We start from the raw sequence: 19,764 nt of genomic DNA, 5'->3' as shown, positions 1-19,764 counted from the left end.
ATGGGAATCTCGGAGAGGCGGGACATGTTGCTCTGTGAAATCGAAAAAATTAAAAAAACATGCATGCTGTATATTCATTCCCTGTCCTTCATTATCTTTCTTTGTTAGGCTAAAAATATAGTAATTGTGCAGAGAGATCCTGGAGAAGAGTTTCAATGTTTACTGGTACATTGACAGAATGATATATTTTAAATAGCCATCTCTATCTGTGACTGCCTCTTCCCTCTGTGGTACACGCATTCCCTTGCCATTCCCAAGCGTCAAACGCTCCATCGGAGCTTTCCTTAGTGTGTAAGCACCCTTGATCTGCATGCACACATGATGCACAAGATGCCCTGATACTAATTTGTAAATCATTATTTCAAACTAAATATTCTGAAAGGTCACAGAATAGACTCCATTTATTTTAAGTACTACCTCATTAATAAAATCCCCAATCAATATGTGAATTAGGTGCTACTCACGAAACCTGCTTGAATATATTTAGTCACTCACCTGGACTGTCCACCCTCTTGTAGTGGTAGGGGTTGATGCACACATCTTTCTGCTTTGATCCAAAGGGGAACTCACAACACTCCAAGGCCTTGAGCTCATGGTGTGACTGCAGGTCAGGCCAACGCCACACGCGACAATAGATGACATGTGGCAGCCCCTTCCGGTGCGACACCTGGAGCCTTCCGTCCAGCGAGCGAGGGATAGTGACACAGTTGCTGGGCTGACCAGGGCAGCTGAGGGCCCTCTCGAGCTCCTCCATGGCACCTTTCTTCTTCTTCAACTTCTTGACCAGTGCGTCCACCGCCTTCTCTGCCCACTTCTCCTCTTCGTCGCCTTGCTTCCAGCCCAACAGCCGCTTCACTGCTGGACTGGTGAAGGAGAAGAGTGATGTGACGTTCATTGTGGCGCTATGTGCGCCCCAGCCAGCACTGTCACAGTGACTCCGTAGGATACAGCAACACACACAAGAGTCTAGTGTTTTTGCTTAATATGAGAGGCGAGACCCGCAGGAACTAGGAAACTTTTCCTCTACCTCCTCCAAAAGTAACAAAAATGTAACCACTGCGACACAGGAACAGAAGTATTGCAGAAAGGTGCGTTGTTCCAAGGCTAGGTTGGATTATCTTAGTATACCTGTGGACAGACAGACAGCACAGTCATAAATTTAAACATTGAGATTCGTTTAAAGGAATAGTTGAGAACAAAAATGAGAATTATGTCCACATTTACTCACTCTCATGTCATTCCAATCCCGTATGTCTTTCTTTCTTCAGTGAAACACGATGATTTAAAATCAGTGGCAGTTGATAAAGCTTTAAAAAGGACTCAAAGTTTCATAAAAGTAGTCAATGCGGCTTGAGCATCATATTCCAAGTCTTCTGCAGGCATACGAGGCATGGTGAGAAACAAGCCGAAAGTTATTTTACTGTGAAAAGTGAATGCAAAAGCAAAAAAAAACACTATCACAACTATTCACTATTCACTTATGAACATGCAAAAGAGAGACTTTGGCTGTAAGATAACTTATTTTGTTTTGTTTCTCACCAAAACCTGTTGTATACCTTCTGAAGACTATGAATATGATGCCCAAGTTGCACTGATTACGTTTATGACACTTTTAGGTCCTTTCTTAAGCTTTAAAAAAAGACATACGGTTTTGGAACGAAAGGACGGTGATCAAACGATAACAGAATTTTCATTTTTGGGTGAAATATTCCTTTAAGAGGGCATGCTGGTATTCCCAGCACTAACACTGACTTAAAAAAAAAAAAAGAACAATTGAGGCAATACATCTTCTACCCTGAGAACACTGTGATGACATCATTGCATTATGGCTTCTCGGAATGGCTGCCTTCAGTCACAGCACTGAGCTTCCAATTACATCCGCTCTACGGTAAGCTCTCAAAATGGCTTTCAGCATATGGGAAGTGGGATGTGTTCACATGCCACACTACACCAGCACTGGTGTGACACACTGCTGAGTGATGCTGAACAGCACTGGACAATATCCTGACCCATATCCATTTCCGCATATGCAAAGATGCTGTAGTTTACAACAGAAGACCATTCAAGACACTGCTATAGGCTTTGGAACTGCAACTAATGCAATTGGTCACTTGGCCAATAGACCAAAACACACACACACACACACACACACATTTAACAACAGGAGCCTTTCCGCATCCTAAGAATAGAAAGGAAACACATTTGGGTTACGGATAAAAGTACCCATTCAGAGAGATCCCAAGGCAGCCATTCTCAAACTAGCATTCATGGTAATGGGAAGGGAAATAAGAGCGCATAATGCAAGACTTCACACTTCTTTTGAAGTTACCAGATGGTTTAACATAGCATCCACGTTGGATTAAAGCAAGAAATGGTACATTTCTTAGGGCAGAACACCTTCAAATCAAAGTAAGATACATTGAGAAAAGTGGTAACCTGCAATTGTTTCCTGAAGGATACATTTCGGACCCACTTCATATTAGGTGTCTTTTACTATGTACTTATGCATTTGATACAATGTACTTATTATGTACATATGTGTTGTTGCATTGTACTTACATTTAACCTGCATTTCATTGCATCTGAAGTTACACTGTTTACCTTACCCCAATCCTAAACCTAAAACCTACCCCAACCCTTACCCTAATCTAAACCTAACCCCTAAACCTACCCGTTCCTCAACCTCAGTAGCAGCAAATGTTAATCTTGTGAGAATTCTGCAGAACAAAATTTAGTTATACAGTAAGTACAATGTATTTTGATGTTAGTACATAGTAGTTAAAGACACCTAATATACAGTGTGACCTACATTTCTGCTTGATCTAACCCATAAAAATTACTTTTGTTGGTATAACCTAAATTGTCAGGTAAATTTAGTCAGATTAAATAACATCCAGTTAATTTAGATGTTACCTCACAAAACAGTTTTGCAGTGTAATTGAATCTTTCTACTTACAAAACACTCTTTCTAGAAAATACTTATTTCCAGGGACCCCGTACCTTTTACCAATTAATTTCCATTACTTTTCCAAGACTTTTCCAGTTCCTTGTGATTAATGGATAAGGATTTTTACAAATCATTTTATAATGATTGACAATCTTTAGTCAAGCACAACCAGAAAGAATCATTCTATGACTTTTCCATCACTTTTTAAGATTTTATTAATTTTCATGTCTTTTCCATTTTCTTTTTTTTTTTTTTAACTGCCAGATTATATTTTTCATTATTTTACTGTCCACACAGAGTCTAAGGTTATTTTTCAAGATATGAGGACTTGCCTGTGATCAACATGAATCCACTTTTAACGAGACGCTCTTCCATTGTATCAGTGTCTGAGTGTCAGGTAAGTATTATCCACTGACTCTGTTCTGGCCTATTAACACTAGATAAGTGAGGTGACATCAGAGAGCAGCTATTTGAACTATGCTGAGTGCTAAGAATAATGTTGTCCTCAGTGAGTGTGACTGCCCTCAGCTACTGTTTCATTTTAGAAAGCTCATCTGATGTAGGTTACAATCAAGGCAAAGAATGACAATGGAATTTGTAATAACATATTCATTAATTAAGGGAAAATAAACAGTCAGTCACTATAGTAAAATAAACATCAACAGGGTGATCGGGCAACCAACGTGGTCTTGTATCACCCCCGAAGGAGTTTATTTTGCAATAATGTTCGTCTTATTACACATATACTTGTCAAACAAATAAATACATGGAAATTAAATATCGATACTGAGTGGAAATTATTTGATTAGCTTGCGAGTGATACCAGAGACAGAACATGAGCACAGCAACATAGAGAACATAGATTGCCCAGATGAGCGGTCAGTTATACAATGGTACTACAGTAGGGACAGTCATTATTTAGAAATATCTGACCGCTGAATGACACGATTGACTGATCAGTATCAAATATTACAGAGAGTCGTGTAATAAATCAACAATTTTTGAAGAGAATTTTTAGACAATATGTCTTTGGCCTTTAAATAGTATAAACAAGCATGAACTTGGCTAGAAATTGTTTCTATGGTGGCTGAGAAAAGACACATCAGACTTGCAGTCATTCAATGAAAACAGGTGCAATTTACAACTGGGAAGGAGAGAGTGTAGCGGCTGTTATCAGGGACCACAGTGACAGGGAGGCTAAAAAGTTCCTCCTAAATTTAGCACATTCTCGCAGCCAAAAGCTCATTTAAAAGCCTGGGACCTTCTGCTGTTGTCAGGGAGGAGATGAGCAGGGGGCAGGAAGAGCATCACCAGCCTGCAACGAAGAAAACACTAATCTCCCTTTTGGGGTGGAGAGAATAGTAAGCATCTTTGGGTTCTCTTGACTAACACAATAAATCTGATACCTGATCTTTATAGAAGTTAAAGGTTTCTGTGTGGATGTATTTAGCAGGAGTTAATAACAAATTCTTACCTCCGAGCTGCATCTTCTTAAAAACATTACAAGCGAAGGAAGACAACTAAATAGGTTAAAGAAGAATATGTGGATAATTTTCCATCTGTTTTTGTGGAATAACGATCAAGGTGAGTTTGCAAAGAGTTCATGGAAGATCTGAAATGTGTGATTTTTTTTATCTTTTAATTCTCTTTCGAATCAACATGAATACAAGTGATTCAGTTCTTTCGCCTTAACTTGTCTCATTCGATTCTTAGCTTCCTCGGTTGTTTGTAGGACTAATACAAAATAATTATTAAAAAAAATACAGTCATAACATAATCTCAGAATTACAATTCAGGTTCCTTAATGGTTCTATTACCGATTCTTATAGTACTTTTGAAGAAGAAATATTTGGAAATAAGAAATGCAATTTTTGTTGCAATTACTGCTAATTCATTCATCTTTAGAAAATCCCACTAGGCTAATTACAACAAAAATCATAACGTGTATCTTTAACTACACACAGGGCCGTAGCAAGTAATATCTGGGCCCCCTGACTGTATATTGCTCTGGGCCCCTTTCATACTAAAAAATATAACCTGGAACTGTGGGCCCTTTAGAATTGTTACCACTGTTCACCCCATTAGCTACGGCCCTGATTACACACTGTCATATCAACACCCATCCAGAAATTACTAGGGATGTCCCAATACCATTTGAGAAGGAGTACAAGTACGAGTATCGATCCTTCCTTTTTGGTACTCGCAAATACCAAGTCCAAACCTGTTTTTTTTTTTGTTTTGTTTTTTAGAAAAGTGAACATAGTGTACATGTGACTAAGTAACTGAGGTTCTGGCACCAATGCCAATACATAGTACAAGAAACTTATTACGACACACTACATTCTCTCTGATGACTAAAGCCCTGTACAAACATGCAGCGACTTTATCACTTGATGTCACTAGTCTCTGTACAATAAATTCGCTAGTGGGCGTTTCTATTGCTGTCGCTCTAACGTTATTGGTGGACTGCATGTCTGGCTATGTCTTTTGAAAATATGATCACAGATGAGGCATTTTGTTAGTAAAACTATAATTTCATTCTAATTTGACAAGGAAACAATTACTGCTAATTCATTCATCTTTAGAAAATCCCACTAGGCTAATTACAACAAAAATCATAACGTGTATCTTTAACAGGGCCGTAGCAAGTAATATCTGGGCCCCCTGACTGTATATTGCTCTGGGCCCCTTTCATACTAAAAAATACAACCTGGAACTGTGGGCCCTTTAGAATTGTTACCACCGTTCACCCCATTAGCTACGGCCCTGATTACACACTGTCATATCAACACCCATCCAGAAATTACAGAAATCCTTCCTTTTTGGTACTCGCAAATACCAAGTCCAAACCTGTTTTTTTTTTTTTTTAGTTTTTTTCTGAGCTCCATATCAAATGTTTAGATAAAAATTATCATCAAAACTGTGTTTAAATAAATGAATTCATTAAAACTTTAATCAAATAAAAATAAAACAATTAATATTCAACATAATATTGTTATATTTTTATAAACTGAAATGCTTACAGGTGCATCTCAATAAATTAGAATGTCGTGGGAAAGTTAATTTATTTCAGTAATTCAACTCAAATTGTGAAACTCGTGTATTAAATAAATTCAGTGCACACAGACTGAAGTAGTTTAAGTCTTTGGTTCTTTTAACTGTAATGATTTTGGCTCATATTTAACAAAAACCCACCAATTCACTCAAAAAATGAATTAGAATACATCATAAGACCAATAAAAAAAAACATTTTTAGTGAATTGTTGGCCTTCTGGAAAGTATGTTCATTTACTGTATATGTACTCAATACTTGGTAGGGGCTCCTATTGCTTTAATTACTGCCTCAATTCGGCGTGGCATGGAGGTGATCAGTTTGTGGCACTGCTGAGGTGGTATGGAAGCCCAGGTTTCTTTGACAGTGGCCTTCAGCTCATCTGCATTTTTTGGTCTCTTGTTTCTCATTTTCCTCTTGACAATACCCCATAGATTCTCTATGGGGTTCAGGTCTGGTGAGTTTGCTGGCCAGTCAAGCACACCAACACCATTGGTGTCATTTAACCAACTTTTGGTGCTTTTGGCAGTGTGGGCAGGTGCCAAATCCTGCTGGAAAATGAAATCAGCATCTTTAAAAAGCTGGTCAGCAGAAGGAAGCATGAAGTGCTCCAAAAGTTCTTGGTAAACGGGTGCAGTGACTTTGGTTTTCAAAAAACACAATGGACCAACACCAGCAGATGACATTGCACCCCAAATCATCACAGACTGTGGAAACTTAACACTGGACTTCAAGCAACTTGGGCTATGAGCTTCTCCACCCTTCCTCCAGACTCTAGGACCTTGGTTTCCAAATGAAATACAAAACTTGCTCTCATCTGAAAAGAGGACTTTGGACCACTGGGCAACAGTCAAGTTCTTCTCCTTAGCCCAGGTAAGATGCCTCTGACGTTGTCTGTGGTTCAGGAGTGGCTTAACAAGAGGAATACGACAACTGTAGCCAAATTCCTTGACATGTCTGTGTGTGGTGGCTCTTGATGCCTTGACCCCAGCCTCAGTCCATTCCTTGTGAAGTTCACCCAAATTCTTGAATCGATTTTGCTTGACAATCATAAGGCTGCGGTTCTCTTGGTTGGTTGTGCATCTTTTTCTTCCACACTTTTTCCTTCCACTCAACTTTCTGTTAACATGCTTAGATACAGCACTCTGTGAACAGCCAGCTTCTTTGGCAATGAATGTTTGTGGCTTACCCTCCTTGTGAAGGGTGTCAATGATTGTCTTCTGGACAACTGTCAGATCAGCAGTCTTCCCCATGATTGTGTAGCCTAGTGAACCAAACTGAGAGACCATTTTGAAGGCTCAGGAAACCTTTGCAGGTGTTTTGAGTTGATTAGCTGATTGGCATGTCACCATATTCTAATTTTTTGAGATAGTGAATTGGTGGGTTTTTGTTAAATGTGAGCCAAAATCATCACAATTAAAAGAACCAAAGACTTAAACTACTTCAGTCTGTGTGCATTGAATTTATTTAATACACAAGTTTCACAATTTGAGTTGAATTACTGAAATAAATGAACTTCTCCTCGACATTCTAATTTATTGAGATGCACCTGTATATACAGAACCTCACAGCACAAACCAAAATATAAAATTTGAATTATTTTTGTCAAATAAAGTGCTGCATAACAGAGCATCATAGATGTGAGATATTGCTTAAATATAATACTTGATTATTTATTCGTGCCGTAGCCAAGGATCTACAGAAATACTCAAACCAGCCCATCTGGCACCAACAATCACGCCATGGTTGAAATCACTGAGATCACATTTTTTCCTCATTCTGATGGTTGATGTGAACATTAACTGAAGCTCCTGACCTGTATCTACATGATTGTTTGTACTGCACTGCTGCCACACGATTGGCTGATTAGATAATTGCATGAATAAGTAGGTGTACAGGTGTTCCTAATAAAGTGGTACATGAGTGTATATCCAGTTATTTTTTCATTAATTATGTTTTAATCTGGCTACTTGTCTGGTCCACCAAAAAATCCACTTGTCCTGGTTAAGTGGACAAGCGTTAATGTCAAACCCTGTGTATTTGCATTCCCCAGGAATCAAACCTATGATCTTGCTGTTGCTAGTGCCACGCTCAACCAGTTAACCTACAGGAACACTAGGGACAAAAGACTCTTGTGAAAAAATATTGAGCAATTGGAAAGTATAAAATCAATAGTAGATGTCAACCTTCTTGTGTGTAAAGAAAGACAAACCTAATGTTTGAGAAAAGTGAACATAGTGTACATGTGACTAAGTAACTGAGGTTCTGGCGCCAATACATAGTACAAGAAACTTATTACGACACACTACATTCTCTCTGATGACTAAAGCCCTGTACAAACATGCAGCGACTTTATCACTTGATGTCACTAGTCTCTGTACAATAAATTCGCTAGTGGGCGTTTCTATTGCTGTCGCTCTAACGTTATTGGTGGACTGCATGTCTGGCTATGTCTTTTGAAAATATGATCACAGATGAGGCATTTTGTTAGTAAAACTATAATTTCATTCTAATTTGACAAGGAAACAGTTATATTGTCCCTAAAAATGCAAATTCTGCAGGGGAGAGTGTTCTTATATGAACTGCAGCAGTGCTCATTGCATCATTTCATAAATAAGATGAATGAACTATAAATGTATGAATCAAACTCACTCAGACTGACGACAATTTCTTTTCCACGCTTCATTTTTTTTAAATTATATCCATGTGGTCACAGATGAATCATATAGAACAGTGAAATTGCTCACAGAAATTTTAACTTCTCCTCTGCCTTGCTTGCACTCGACTCCATTATCTCAAAGGAGACAGGTGATGTGAGCTCAAGTGAACACCGTCTTCACTCTTATTTGTTGTCGCTCCTGAAAGTCGCTCTTCATTTGCATTAAGTTAAACTTTTCTCAACTTTGTCGTGTCGCTCGCCACACCCACATCTAGGGTTGCAGCGGTGTACCGGTTTCACGGTATACCACGGTATGAAAATTGACGGTTTTCATACCATGTACATTTGCTTATCTACAGTATTGAGAAAAAAAAATGCAACCGGACGCAGAATCTCACCTGCGCGTGCGCATCTCCTTTCCTCCTCGACTGCCTGTCAGACTCGTCAACTTGCGCCACACACACACATGCAGCGGAGAAAATATCAGAAAGAAGTGAGGCGAGGGGATCTGATATAAGTGAGTGTGTGTGTGAGTTAAAGCAGTGTTTCTCAACTGGTGGGTAGCGACCAAAAAGTGGGTCGCAGGTCTATTCGGACTCGGTCGCGGACAGCATGGAAAGAACAATGGCATGGTTCTCCCATTGAAGATATTTTGGCGGCCGCCCAAGTGATAGCCTATTTAGGACTGCTGAGGCAGATTATTGATAATCTCGCAATCAGCTAAAGGCTTCTCATCTGCACTTTCGCACGAGTGTAACGGAACCAGCTCGTGATCATGATCTGCTCTTCTCTCTGGCGCGTGCGTGCAACAACCGGGCTTCCCTCAATATTGTAGCGCGCAGACCTCAAAACTGATGTGACCGATTTCACATCAGTTCTAGTTTAGAGTGTTACAGAGGAAGTCAAGTCAAACCTCTCAAACAGTAGGCAGCCCTGACATGCCAAATAGCACTGAGGAGGAAAAGAGCAACACTGTGTTATGCGCTATTTTTTTCTTCATTATACATCATCGCCTTTCCAAATATGTTTCACGATTTTAAATTAGTAAAAGTAACTGTTATGTTTTGACAAAATGTTATAGTTTCATATTAAATAATCTAAAGATAGAATCTATTAGACCTCATTTTATATCAACAGTGGCATTTGTAGTTAAAGTTTCAAGATGTGTTTCAGCTAGTATTTATTTTTTCATAAATACTATAATTTGTTATTATTACTATTACTATTATTCAAGATTAGCTACACTGACCTAACCATGGTAATGAGGAGCCTTTCGTCCTGTGTAATATGTATGTTCTGTTTGAATTATGTTTGAAATTAAGAAACAAATGGGATAATAATGGGCTCATATAAGTAAATATGCTCTTCAATTTTTAAAAGGGGGGGAGAAAACTTCTTGTCGCTTTTGTTGTTGACGTCAACAACAAAAATAATGTCACTTGATGCATGTCCTTGTACTTGAAAACCATGAACAAAACTATGCAACATAAAAGGAAATGCGACCCAGGATACATTAAATACAGGTTACGTTTTTACTATGGTGGGTCGCCACTTGATTTCCAATGTAAAATCTGGGTCTTGAAGCAAAACCAGTTGAGAACCACTGAGTTAAAGGTACAGACAGGAGCAGTCTGGCTGCGTTGTCACGCACTTACAGTATATGTTAATTATTAATAATCATAGGACATTACTTTAAAGCTCACACAGCTGATGTTATTTTTCATTTAGTAGTTAATCTAACAAGCTATGCTAACATGTAAACTAACATGCTTTAGTTATGTAACGTTATAGTGACATGCTATTTTTTAATCATGTTTATAATTCGGTTTATTATAATTCTGTTAGCTTTCTTATTTATTCTATTTATTTTATTTATTTTCAAAAGGGAGATTTTTTTTACACATACTTGAAAAAATGGTTTCAAGTTTCAATTATAATAAAGCGTTTGTTCAACCAAAAAAAAAGAAAACCCTTCTGTTTTCATTGTAACTGGTAATAATAAATGTGTAATACCATATACCGTGATATTTTTCTGAGACGGTTATCGTACCGTGAAAATCTCATACCGTTGCAACCCTACCCACATCTAGTCGCTAGAGTTCGCTGTCGCTCATGCCAGCTCTCATTGACAATGAATGAGATGAGGTCGCTTTGTCGCTGGAAATCGCTGCATGTGTGTACGTGGCTTAAGACTTTGCTGAAGGCGAAAACTCCACAACACCTGTGTGTGACTGTTAAAAGTATCGCCCTGACACACATCAAAAGTCTCTTTATTTTTTACGTATCACAGGCAGTCTTTTCATTGTCACAGGCTACAGCCCACTTCAAACTCCAACACATATGCAGCTGTTCCCTTAGGGAAGTTGTCATACATGTTGAAGGCACCCTTCCCTAGCCCAAACACAGCACAGATCAAGTATACCCACAGCAGGTGGGCTGTCTGAATATCCGTGTACCCTTTTTCTCACACCAGGTTCTTGGTTTTGGTAAATGTTCTCTTGTCTGTCTGGTTTAAAATATGCATGTCTTTAATGGCCACTGACAGGTCTCCAAGCTGCTGTTCAGCTGCCTTGTTTAAATCAATCCCATGTCAGATATTGAGGGGAATTCCACAATCTAAACATCAAGGCCAAGGCATACACTGTCTGTGTCATCAGAATTGAGACACATTATTAAGGATTCATAAAATCTGACCACTAGTCTCACACTTACATAAAAAGTCAATTTACCTTAGTATTGATGCCTCAGACAATGTTAGTTTGGGCTGTCTGGAGCCCAGTCAAAACAACCATTGCCTACTATGTTTAAAGGGATATTTCACTCAAAAATGAAAATTCTCTCATCATTTACTCACACAATGTTTTCCAAACCCATCTGACTCTTTCTTCTGTGGAACACAAAAGGAGGCAGTATGTTAGTCTCAGTCACCATTTACTTTAATTGCATTAATTTGAATCTTTTTAGCTTACAATAAAAAGTTAATAGTGACTGAGGTTAATATTCTCCCAAACATCTTTTGTGTTTCACCAAAGTCATACGGGTTTGGAACAACAATAGGTTGAGTAAATAATGACAGAATTTTCTTAGAATTTTTGGATGAACTATCCCTTTAAAGGTATTTAAGACAAGCTGCACTTGCAACAGCAGAGGAATTGATATAACCACCTGTCCACCTGACTAGTGCCGTGCATGTTGAAGAGGAAAGGGTAAACCTTGGGTTGGGATTAGAGATGTGCAAGAGTAATCGACTAATCAAGTAATTGTTCTACACCAGCTAGTTGACAGTTGATTAAAAACACTAGTCTTTTTTGGGGGGGCCTGGGCAGCTCAGCGAGTACTGACGCTGACTACCTCCCCTGGAGTCATGAGTTCGAATCCAGGGCATGCTGAGTGACTCCAGCCAGGTCTCCTAAGCAACCACATTGGCCCGGTTGCTAGGGAGGGTAGAGTCACATGGGGTAACCTCCTCGTGGTTGCTATAATGTGTGGTTCTCGCTCTCGGTGGGGCGCGTGGTGAGTTGTGCGTGGATGCCGCGGAGAATAACGTGGGCCTCCACACGAGCTACGTCTCCGTGGTAACATGCTCAACAAGCCAAGTGATAAGATGTGCGGATTGACGCTCTCAGACGTGGAGGCAACTGAGATTCGTCCTCCACCACCCGGATTGAGGCGAGTCACTATGCCACCACGAGGACTTAAGAGTGACAGAAGTAGACATAATGGCATCTTTGTGTGCTTGCAAGCAAATCCATGTGTGGCAATACTTATTGATTCTTATTGAATCCCACTCTATTGGTATTCATTTCTTGTTAGAGTCATGCAAACCAACAGACAATGATCTGTCTTTATGGTGGAATGGAAATGTGAAGCGGTACGAGAAACTCAGAAGCTTATTAGACCAGTATGTGCAATCAATATCTGAACACCAGCAGAGCGCATTTTACAAAAAAAAAAAAAAAAAAAAAAACTTTCACCACTTGTTTTTCTGAATAATATCATGTGAATTTATAAAAATGTGATTTTTTTTTTTTATGTAGACTCTGTTTATATACAGTATGTGCATTACCATAATGCCATCAGTACTGGTTTCTATGTAAGCTCCAGGTGAGTGCAAATAGTTTTACTGTTATTTTTAAATCTTTTTTAATAATGCATATGGTTCATTTTCTAAACCCCCTTTTGGGTTAGAGTACTCAAATACATAATTACACGAAAATGCCTACCTCTAGTTGGGATGTAAGATTTGTTAAACAGATGAGCATCAAGTAAACTTAGCATAATAAGATAGCCTGACTGAGCACTTGTTCGCTGTTTGAAAAATGCCGCAAATGTTCCAAAACGGCAGTTTCGGTTCCACCTTTGCGATGCAGGGCGCCCATTAAAACACAATCATTGCGTATTTCAGCTTGTGCTCTCCAGGCCTAAGTGCATGTAAATATTAGCATTAGCTTGAGCGTTGGTGCAGCGGGCAGAGCTATTGTGGCTCCCATCACACAACTTTGACAGCCTTGACCCCTTGCATCATCTCTATGTATCATTTTGCGCTGCTTCAGTGCCGTTAATCAATTTAGGAGGCAGTAATGATGCTCTCTCGGCCCTCCCAGGGGACTCTGCATTATAAAAAACGTACATTATTTATCAAGGGCTGGAACTGGGGCCCTCCATTAAGCACCAGCTCAATTGCGATGTTCTCAAATAAAGAAAGGGGGGGTTGGACAAATGGAGAAGGAGGGATGAAGATGAAGAGAAAGCAAGAGACAGAGAGAGGGGAGAAAGACAATTAGACCAAGAGCAAGTGTGCTTCAAACTCCCTCTGATGCCACATTCAAATCAAAAGGGCCAAAGGTTCTTGCACAACAGCTAATGCTCTGTAAACTGATGGCTAATCGTTTGTTCTCAGTATGTTGTGAGTCATTGCAGAGCTTCACTGATACCAGTGCTGTGAGCCAAGAAAACACAGCATACCAGATGATACAAATACAGTTATCCTGCTACACTTATGGAAAACAAATGTTTGAAAAGGCATTTAGATCTTCATATTTAGATACATATACCATATATACACCCCTTGTGATATATATACACACAGACCTGAGAATGAGATGGATGCATTCACTTTTTTACACACTGCCACAATAAAATAAATCAAATAAAAGCGGTAATTCTGACTTTATATCTTATAATTGTGACTTTATAACTTGCAATTCCGAGATATAAATTCACAATTGCAAAAAAATTAAATGATAATTCTGACTTTATATCTCAAAATTCTGATTTATATTTTCACAATTGTGACTTTATAATTCGCAACTGCAAGATATAAAGTGGAAATGGCGAGATATAAAGTCGAAATTGAAATAAACTCTTTATTTATTTATTTAGACATTTAGACTTTATTTCTCACAATTGGGAGTTTATATCACACAATTGTGAATTTATATCTCGGATTTGCAAAACAGTCACAATTACGAGAATTTAAGTCAGAATTGTGCGATATAAAGTCAGAATTACCCTCTTTTTTTTATTCCATGGTGGAATCAAGGCACCATTAAAAGCACTATAATGGTCTGTAAACAAATATGTATGTCAGACTTCTTAAATTCTGATTTATGATTGCTATGGTTTCCAATCATAGTGGTAAAGAGGACGACAGGGAAATCTCTAATTATTCTTTATTTTTTAGTTCATTTATTGCTCAAAATATCTGAGCATCCCCATAGTTGTACAGCCTAATGAAAACACCTCATTTACAAACACTAACAGTATTAATTGTGACCCATATTAAGAAAGTAAGTAAATTGAAATTTTAAAGATTTAACATTTAGTTTTCAAACCAACAGAGTAACAGCTTGCCCAAACAATACAATACATTAAGCCCTTATTGTATTGTTTGGGCGACAAACACACACATACTCCCTTTCTCATTAGGGAAAACACACACACACACACTGCTATGTAACATTATAAGACAAACACACTCCCTTTCTCATTCTGAACCCGACAGACTATGTGTGAGAATAAAACAATCCAAGTAAATCATGGACAAGGACAAATTCTTGTCCTTTGAGTAATCTGATATGTCATCTTCAATAATGTCAGGAAATCTAGCTCAGGTCTCACAGGCTCTGCATGCATCATGTACTGGGGAAAATATTCACTGTGCTAGCAAGTGACATGACTTATTGTCATTTTTGTGCACTCCTCCTACAAATCATACAATCCCCCTTCAAGAGCACAAACCAAAGTGGGTGGTAATTATAATGAATGAATAATGTATAAAAGAATGACTGTACAGATTTAATGCTGACTTGGAAAAGCATTACAAAAGTGCATTATAATACAAAAATAATAGCCTACAAACACTTCTATTATTGAAAATTACTGTTCCTATGGTAGAAACCAGAGAACATCAACTTTCACAAACAGCAAACAAAATCTACTGTCACAAACAGCATAACTATGAGTAGGCTACTGCAAGCAAATGCCAAACAGCATAACAAATGCGGAGTAACTGACTCTCTTTAGTTATTATAAAGAGCACCCAAGTTTGATGCTTCATTACTGTTGTGAACGCAATGTTAAGACTCGGTAAGAAGTTATAAATTGTGCATTCCTCTAATGAGCATTGGCGTCTGTAATTTCACAGTTTGTTGACGCGTTTAAACAGAAGAGTAAAGTTTACTGTACCTGGTGCGTTCCTTCAAAGCATTCATACAGCTCGAGCAGCTCTAGCGGCTGGCGTCAGTGTGTCGCGGACCGCCGCACCCTCCGCACTAAACTTCGTATCACGCCGCGGGACATAGTGAGGGGCGGCGCGGGTATCAAGTCCTACTTTTTTTTTTTTTTTTTTTTTTTTTACACATTCAACGTTTTCAAAGTACTGTGGAATGAATTATGTAACATTGTAACAACGTATCCTACTCTTTCTAGGACCCGAGGAGGCCGGTCTGTGGTCCAGCATGGCACTGACCTGGGTGGGTAGGACCATGGGAAAGCCTTAGCACACAAGTGATGCTACTGTAATTCTAAGCTGGTGTAAATGTTTCTATGTGCAATACAGTGCATGGTGATTAACTAAGGTATCATATTAATTAACTGACAATTGGTAGCTGCAAGTTTCATTTGCCCATGAGAAAGCCTAAAAAGCTATTTCTTTGGAAGTGATTTACAATGTAGCCTAATATATTTTAAGTTATGATAATGAATCAAGCAAATCCAAATGATAAACAAATAGGCGTTTTTTTTGTTGTTGTTGTTGTTGTTGTTGTTTGTTTTTTGTCATTCTATGAAGGCTGATGTGTCTATTTATTAGTGTAATTTTAAAAAACTTTTTTTTTTTTTTTTTTTTTTTTGTAACTGCTCCGAAAGAACGTGCTGAAAAGTTTTCTTCCCTCATATTTTCTACCTCCAAATGCCCAACTAAGAATATCAAAGTTATTTAAGAATGTCTTCACTAAATTCCTCAATTCTCCACGGCATGTCCGGTTAATGTCTCGAACCAGCTTAAGTAACCTACCCATATATTAAAGTAGAAAAACTTGTTCTTCGTTTAGAAAGTTTAGTAATCCAGCTACACAGGTTCACTACGTTTTTGAGTGTGTGGGCTCGTGGGACTATGTTATCCTTTGGCGCGGCGCGGAGGGAGACCATCGAGAGTAGGAGTGCTGCTTGCGCGGATTACGTCACGCGGTTGGCGACAGAATGTCTGAGTGAGGCGCGAGTAAGCTGCACGTGAATGTAAAATCTGGGAAAACACTGCGAGCAAAGCGTGTATAACTGTAAGACAGTTTTAATATTTCTGAAATAAGTCATATATTAATAAAGATTAATATTTAAACGGTCATTTTAAATGGTGAAATTGCGTGAAAGTGATCATCATAAAAAAATAAATAATAATCTGATCTTCTTTTAGTAATATTTGTGACTTGCAAGTGTCATATTAAGTGCGCCCTACAAGTTTATTGTTTTTACTTTATGTATTTAAATCGTTTCTATTAGCATATTCTCTTAGAATGGCATTGCATTAGTTTATTATAACATGTTATCTCTCTTCATAATACATAAATAACAATGCTACAATAAACAAGTAACAATAAAACTAACTCAGCAGTTGTCCTTAAATAAAGCCTTAAGAATTCCAGTCATAGCATGCTACCAAATAAGCATCAGAGCATATCCAGCAGCTGTGCAAAGTCTGCTTAAATGATGTCATTGTTACATCTATGGAATAAGACTGATAATCATAGACACAAATGATAAAAAAAGACCTGGATGGAGACCTTTCTGATATATATATATATATATATATATATATATATATATATATATATATATATATATATATATGTTTAATGACATACAGTACACTTATATTTAAGGGTGTACTCACACTAGGCGATCTGTACCGTGCCCGAGCATGTTTGACCTCCAAAGTCCAGTTTGTTTGACTAGTGTGTACGCTGAACCATGCCTTGGCCCACTTGAAGAGGTGGGCTCGGGCACAGTTCAGTTGGCTCAGGCACGGTACGCATCTAGTGATCGCTAACCGTGACCGAGCACGGAACTCGAAACATGACGTCAATGATGCGACTGGTCAAAGGGATCACTTTGGTCTACGGCAGAGGTGTAGTGTTTACTGGAAATTTGGGCAGACAAGAGTATACAGGAACAACTGGATACAACACACAATAACACATCTGAGTTATTTGGTAAAATTTGCGACTATCTTCGTGATCGCGGATAGCAAAGAACCACTGAGCAATGTCAAGCTGAAAAAACTGTGAGTTCAGGATCTGAAGGTACGGGATGCACTCCATAAATCTGGCAGCTCATCAGACGAAAAGGAGGAATTCCAGTGGTATGACACTGTGGACAATTAGGCATGTGAGAGGGCCATGTGTCACTGCGCCCCAAACGACTCCAAATAAGCCACAAAGTAAGTAACGTTACAATGATGGACTCCATTGTGCTGTGCAAGAGTGTTTTTCTTCCTGTTTTCTTCAAAACCAAAAGTTGCATCGTAATGATGTAAGGGTGCTCAGGCCAGGAACAATGTGCAATGTGAGTGCAGGCCAGCGGGGGAGTGGGGAAGGGGGACAATCGTGCTTGGGCATGGTACAAGGCAACCGGGCCTAGTGTGAGTACGCCCTGAGGATAAAATCTCTACTTAATGAGGAAGCAAACTACAATGTTCATCTTGGCTCCCACTGGGCTGTTGTCAGGTGCACTTTCAATTTGAATCCTATTGTCTTTAGCATCACCCACTGTCAAAGAGGTAGGAGAGGTCGTAGGACGGCCTCTCAACTCTGCCATTGAGCCCTCAGTCACCCTCATCACAAAGGAGCCGGGAAGATGTGCCATAGGAATGTAGTGCTGAAATGTTCTGCCAGCATGCTGCTAATCGAAGAACAGTAATGCAAATGTGAAGCTGGACCTTAAGGAACTGTCTCTAAATCAGTGGTATTTAAGCTTGCATAAATATGCAACTCATTTGTGTTTTGGTGCCATCAGTGGTCTTTGGCTCAGCACTGGTGTTTTCAGTAATGCTAAACCTGATGGCAGAGAATCAGGCAGCTCACATTTCAAACAGGCGCCTCCATTGACACCGCACTCCTGCTCTTCTAGAAATAATCTGGAGTGGTAATATTTAAATACCGTCTCCAAGGACTTTTTATTTATCCTGTGAACCCTCACAACAACAGAACATATACTCACCTGCGTGGCTCAGAAACTGTCTTAATCTGTTGCTTGAGTTAGTTGTGAAGAATTTTAGAACTGCCATAAGTTGTTACTCTTAAGTTTAATGCCTAAAAGGGACAGTTTAACCAGGATTGAAAATAATTTCATCATTCACTGACCTCATGTTATTCCAAACCCACAAGACTTACTTTCCTGTGTGAAACACAAGAGGAGAAGTTAGGTAGGATGTTAGCCTCAGTCACCATTCACTCTCATTGTATGGAAAAAAAAGATGGCATAAAAGTAAATAGTAAATACATGAAATAAAGCACCCGTAAGCTTTGAAAAAACCTGTTTGAAAAGATCTGGTTTATTATATACAACAGTCCCGGTCCTCGAATCTGATTGGACAAGCGGTGCCCCAAGAGTGCTCATATACAGTTAAAACAGCTCTGGCATGTATCACTTGGCTTCTCCATGTTCGCAGCTATCCAAATAGTGGTGGGGATTTTGATTCATTTTTCATTTTGGTTTCATTCACTGATTCGTTTAGTGACCATTTCTGGAGATTTGCATATTTACTCCAGTAAGTGGCGACAAATGAACGTCTTTTATGTTATGAACGAGTCAATCATTGAGTCAACTGATTCGTAAAGTTGTTCAGAGTTGTTCATCACCGAAATAATGGAAGTGAACGAGAATGATTTGTACACTTGGAATATTCCGAGTTCAATACAAGTTAAGCTCAATCGACAGCATTTGTTGCATAAAATCCATTCACTTCCATTGTAAATGCCTCACTGTATCCCAGATTTTTGCTGTTTTTTTTTTTTTGTTTTTTTTTAAAGAAATGGAGGGACAAGTCAAAATGTATTTTGACGTTATGAACATTATGTCACAAATGCTGTCAATTGAGGTTCACTTGTATTGAGACCGGAATATGCCATTTAAAAGATTTGTTAAAAAAAAACAGATTCGTTTACGAGCGAAACACCATCAGTTCAAAACAAAGTGTTGAGAGCAGTGCAGAAACAGGAGTTGTGCTTCAAGATTTGTCTTCTTGTAGAACTAATTTCACTGGTGTAGAAGAAATGCACAAACTAACTGGTAAGTTTACTTTTGGTTGTGTGATATTGCTTAGTTATACTAGCCATTGACTTCACACTAACCATTTTCAACACACACACACACACACACACACACACAAAGATTCAGCCTTTCTTGCTCTGACTGAAGTTTTGAGTTCCTATAGAACTGCAGTAGTCATTGGAGTTTATGAGTTAAAGACACAGTGAGCCAAACAGATGAGTGAGCAGTAGCCTTGACAGCTGACTGTGCCTCCTATTTTGCTCTCTGATAGGATAACAATTTGATGACTGGCATTTGTTCAAATGGACAATATGTTATTTGTAAATGGGCAGTGTGTAA

The 19,764-nt window shown here is 38.7% G+C and overlaps 1 protein-coding gene across 1 annotated transcript in view; it reads right to left on the bottom strand.

Moving 5' to 3' along the window:
- The window catches only part of LOC127443906 (mothers against decapentaplegic homolog 1), a 31,536-nt gene extending 16,113 nt beyond the window's left edge, over positions 1–15,423 (bottom strand). Inside the window, exons 1-2 of the mRNA XM_051702950.1 lie at positions 15,346–15,423; positions 496–1,128 (exon numbers count right to left, since the gene is read on the bottom strand). Of these exons, the coding sequence (XP_051558910.1) occupies positions 496–895 (400 nt within the window). The 5' untranslated portion in view covers positions 896–1,128; positions 15,346–15,423. The remainder of the gene's footprint in view (positions 1–495; positions 1,129–15,345) is intronic.
- Between the last annotated feature and the right edge of the window lie 4,341 nt (positions 15,424–19,764).

The sequence above is a fragment of the Myxocyprinus asiaticus genome, chromosome 7 (assembly GCF_019703515.2).
Source record: "Myxocyprinus asiaticus isolate MX2 ecotype Aquarium Trade chromosome 7, UBuf_Myxa_2, whole genome shotgun sequence".
NCBI classification, from domain to species: Eukaryota; Metazoa; Chordata; class Actinopteri; order Cypriniformes; family Catostomidae; genus Myxocyprinus; species Myxocyprinus asiaticus.
Note: the sequence above shows the minus strand (reverse complement) of the source record. Positions and strands in the feature narration are given on the sequence as shown.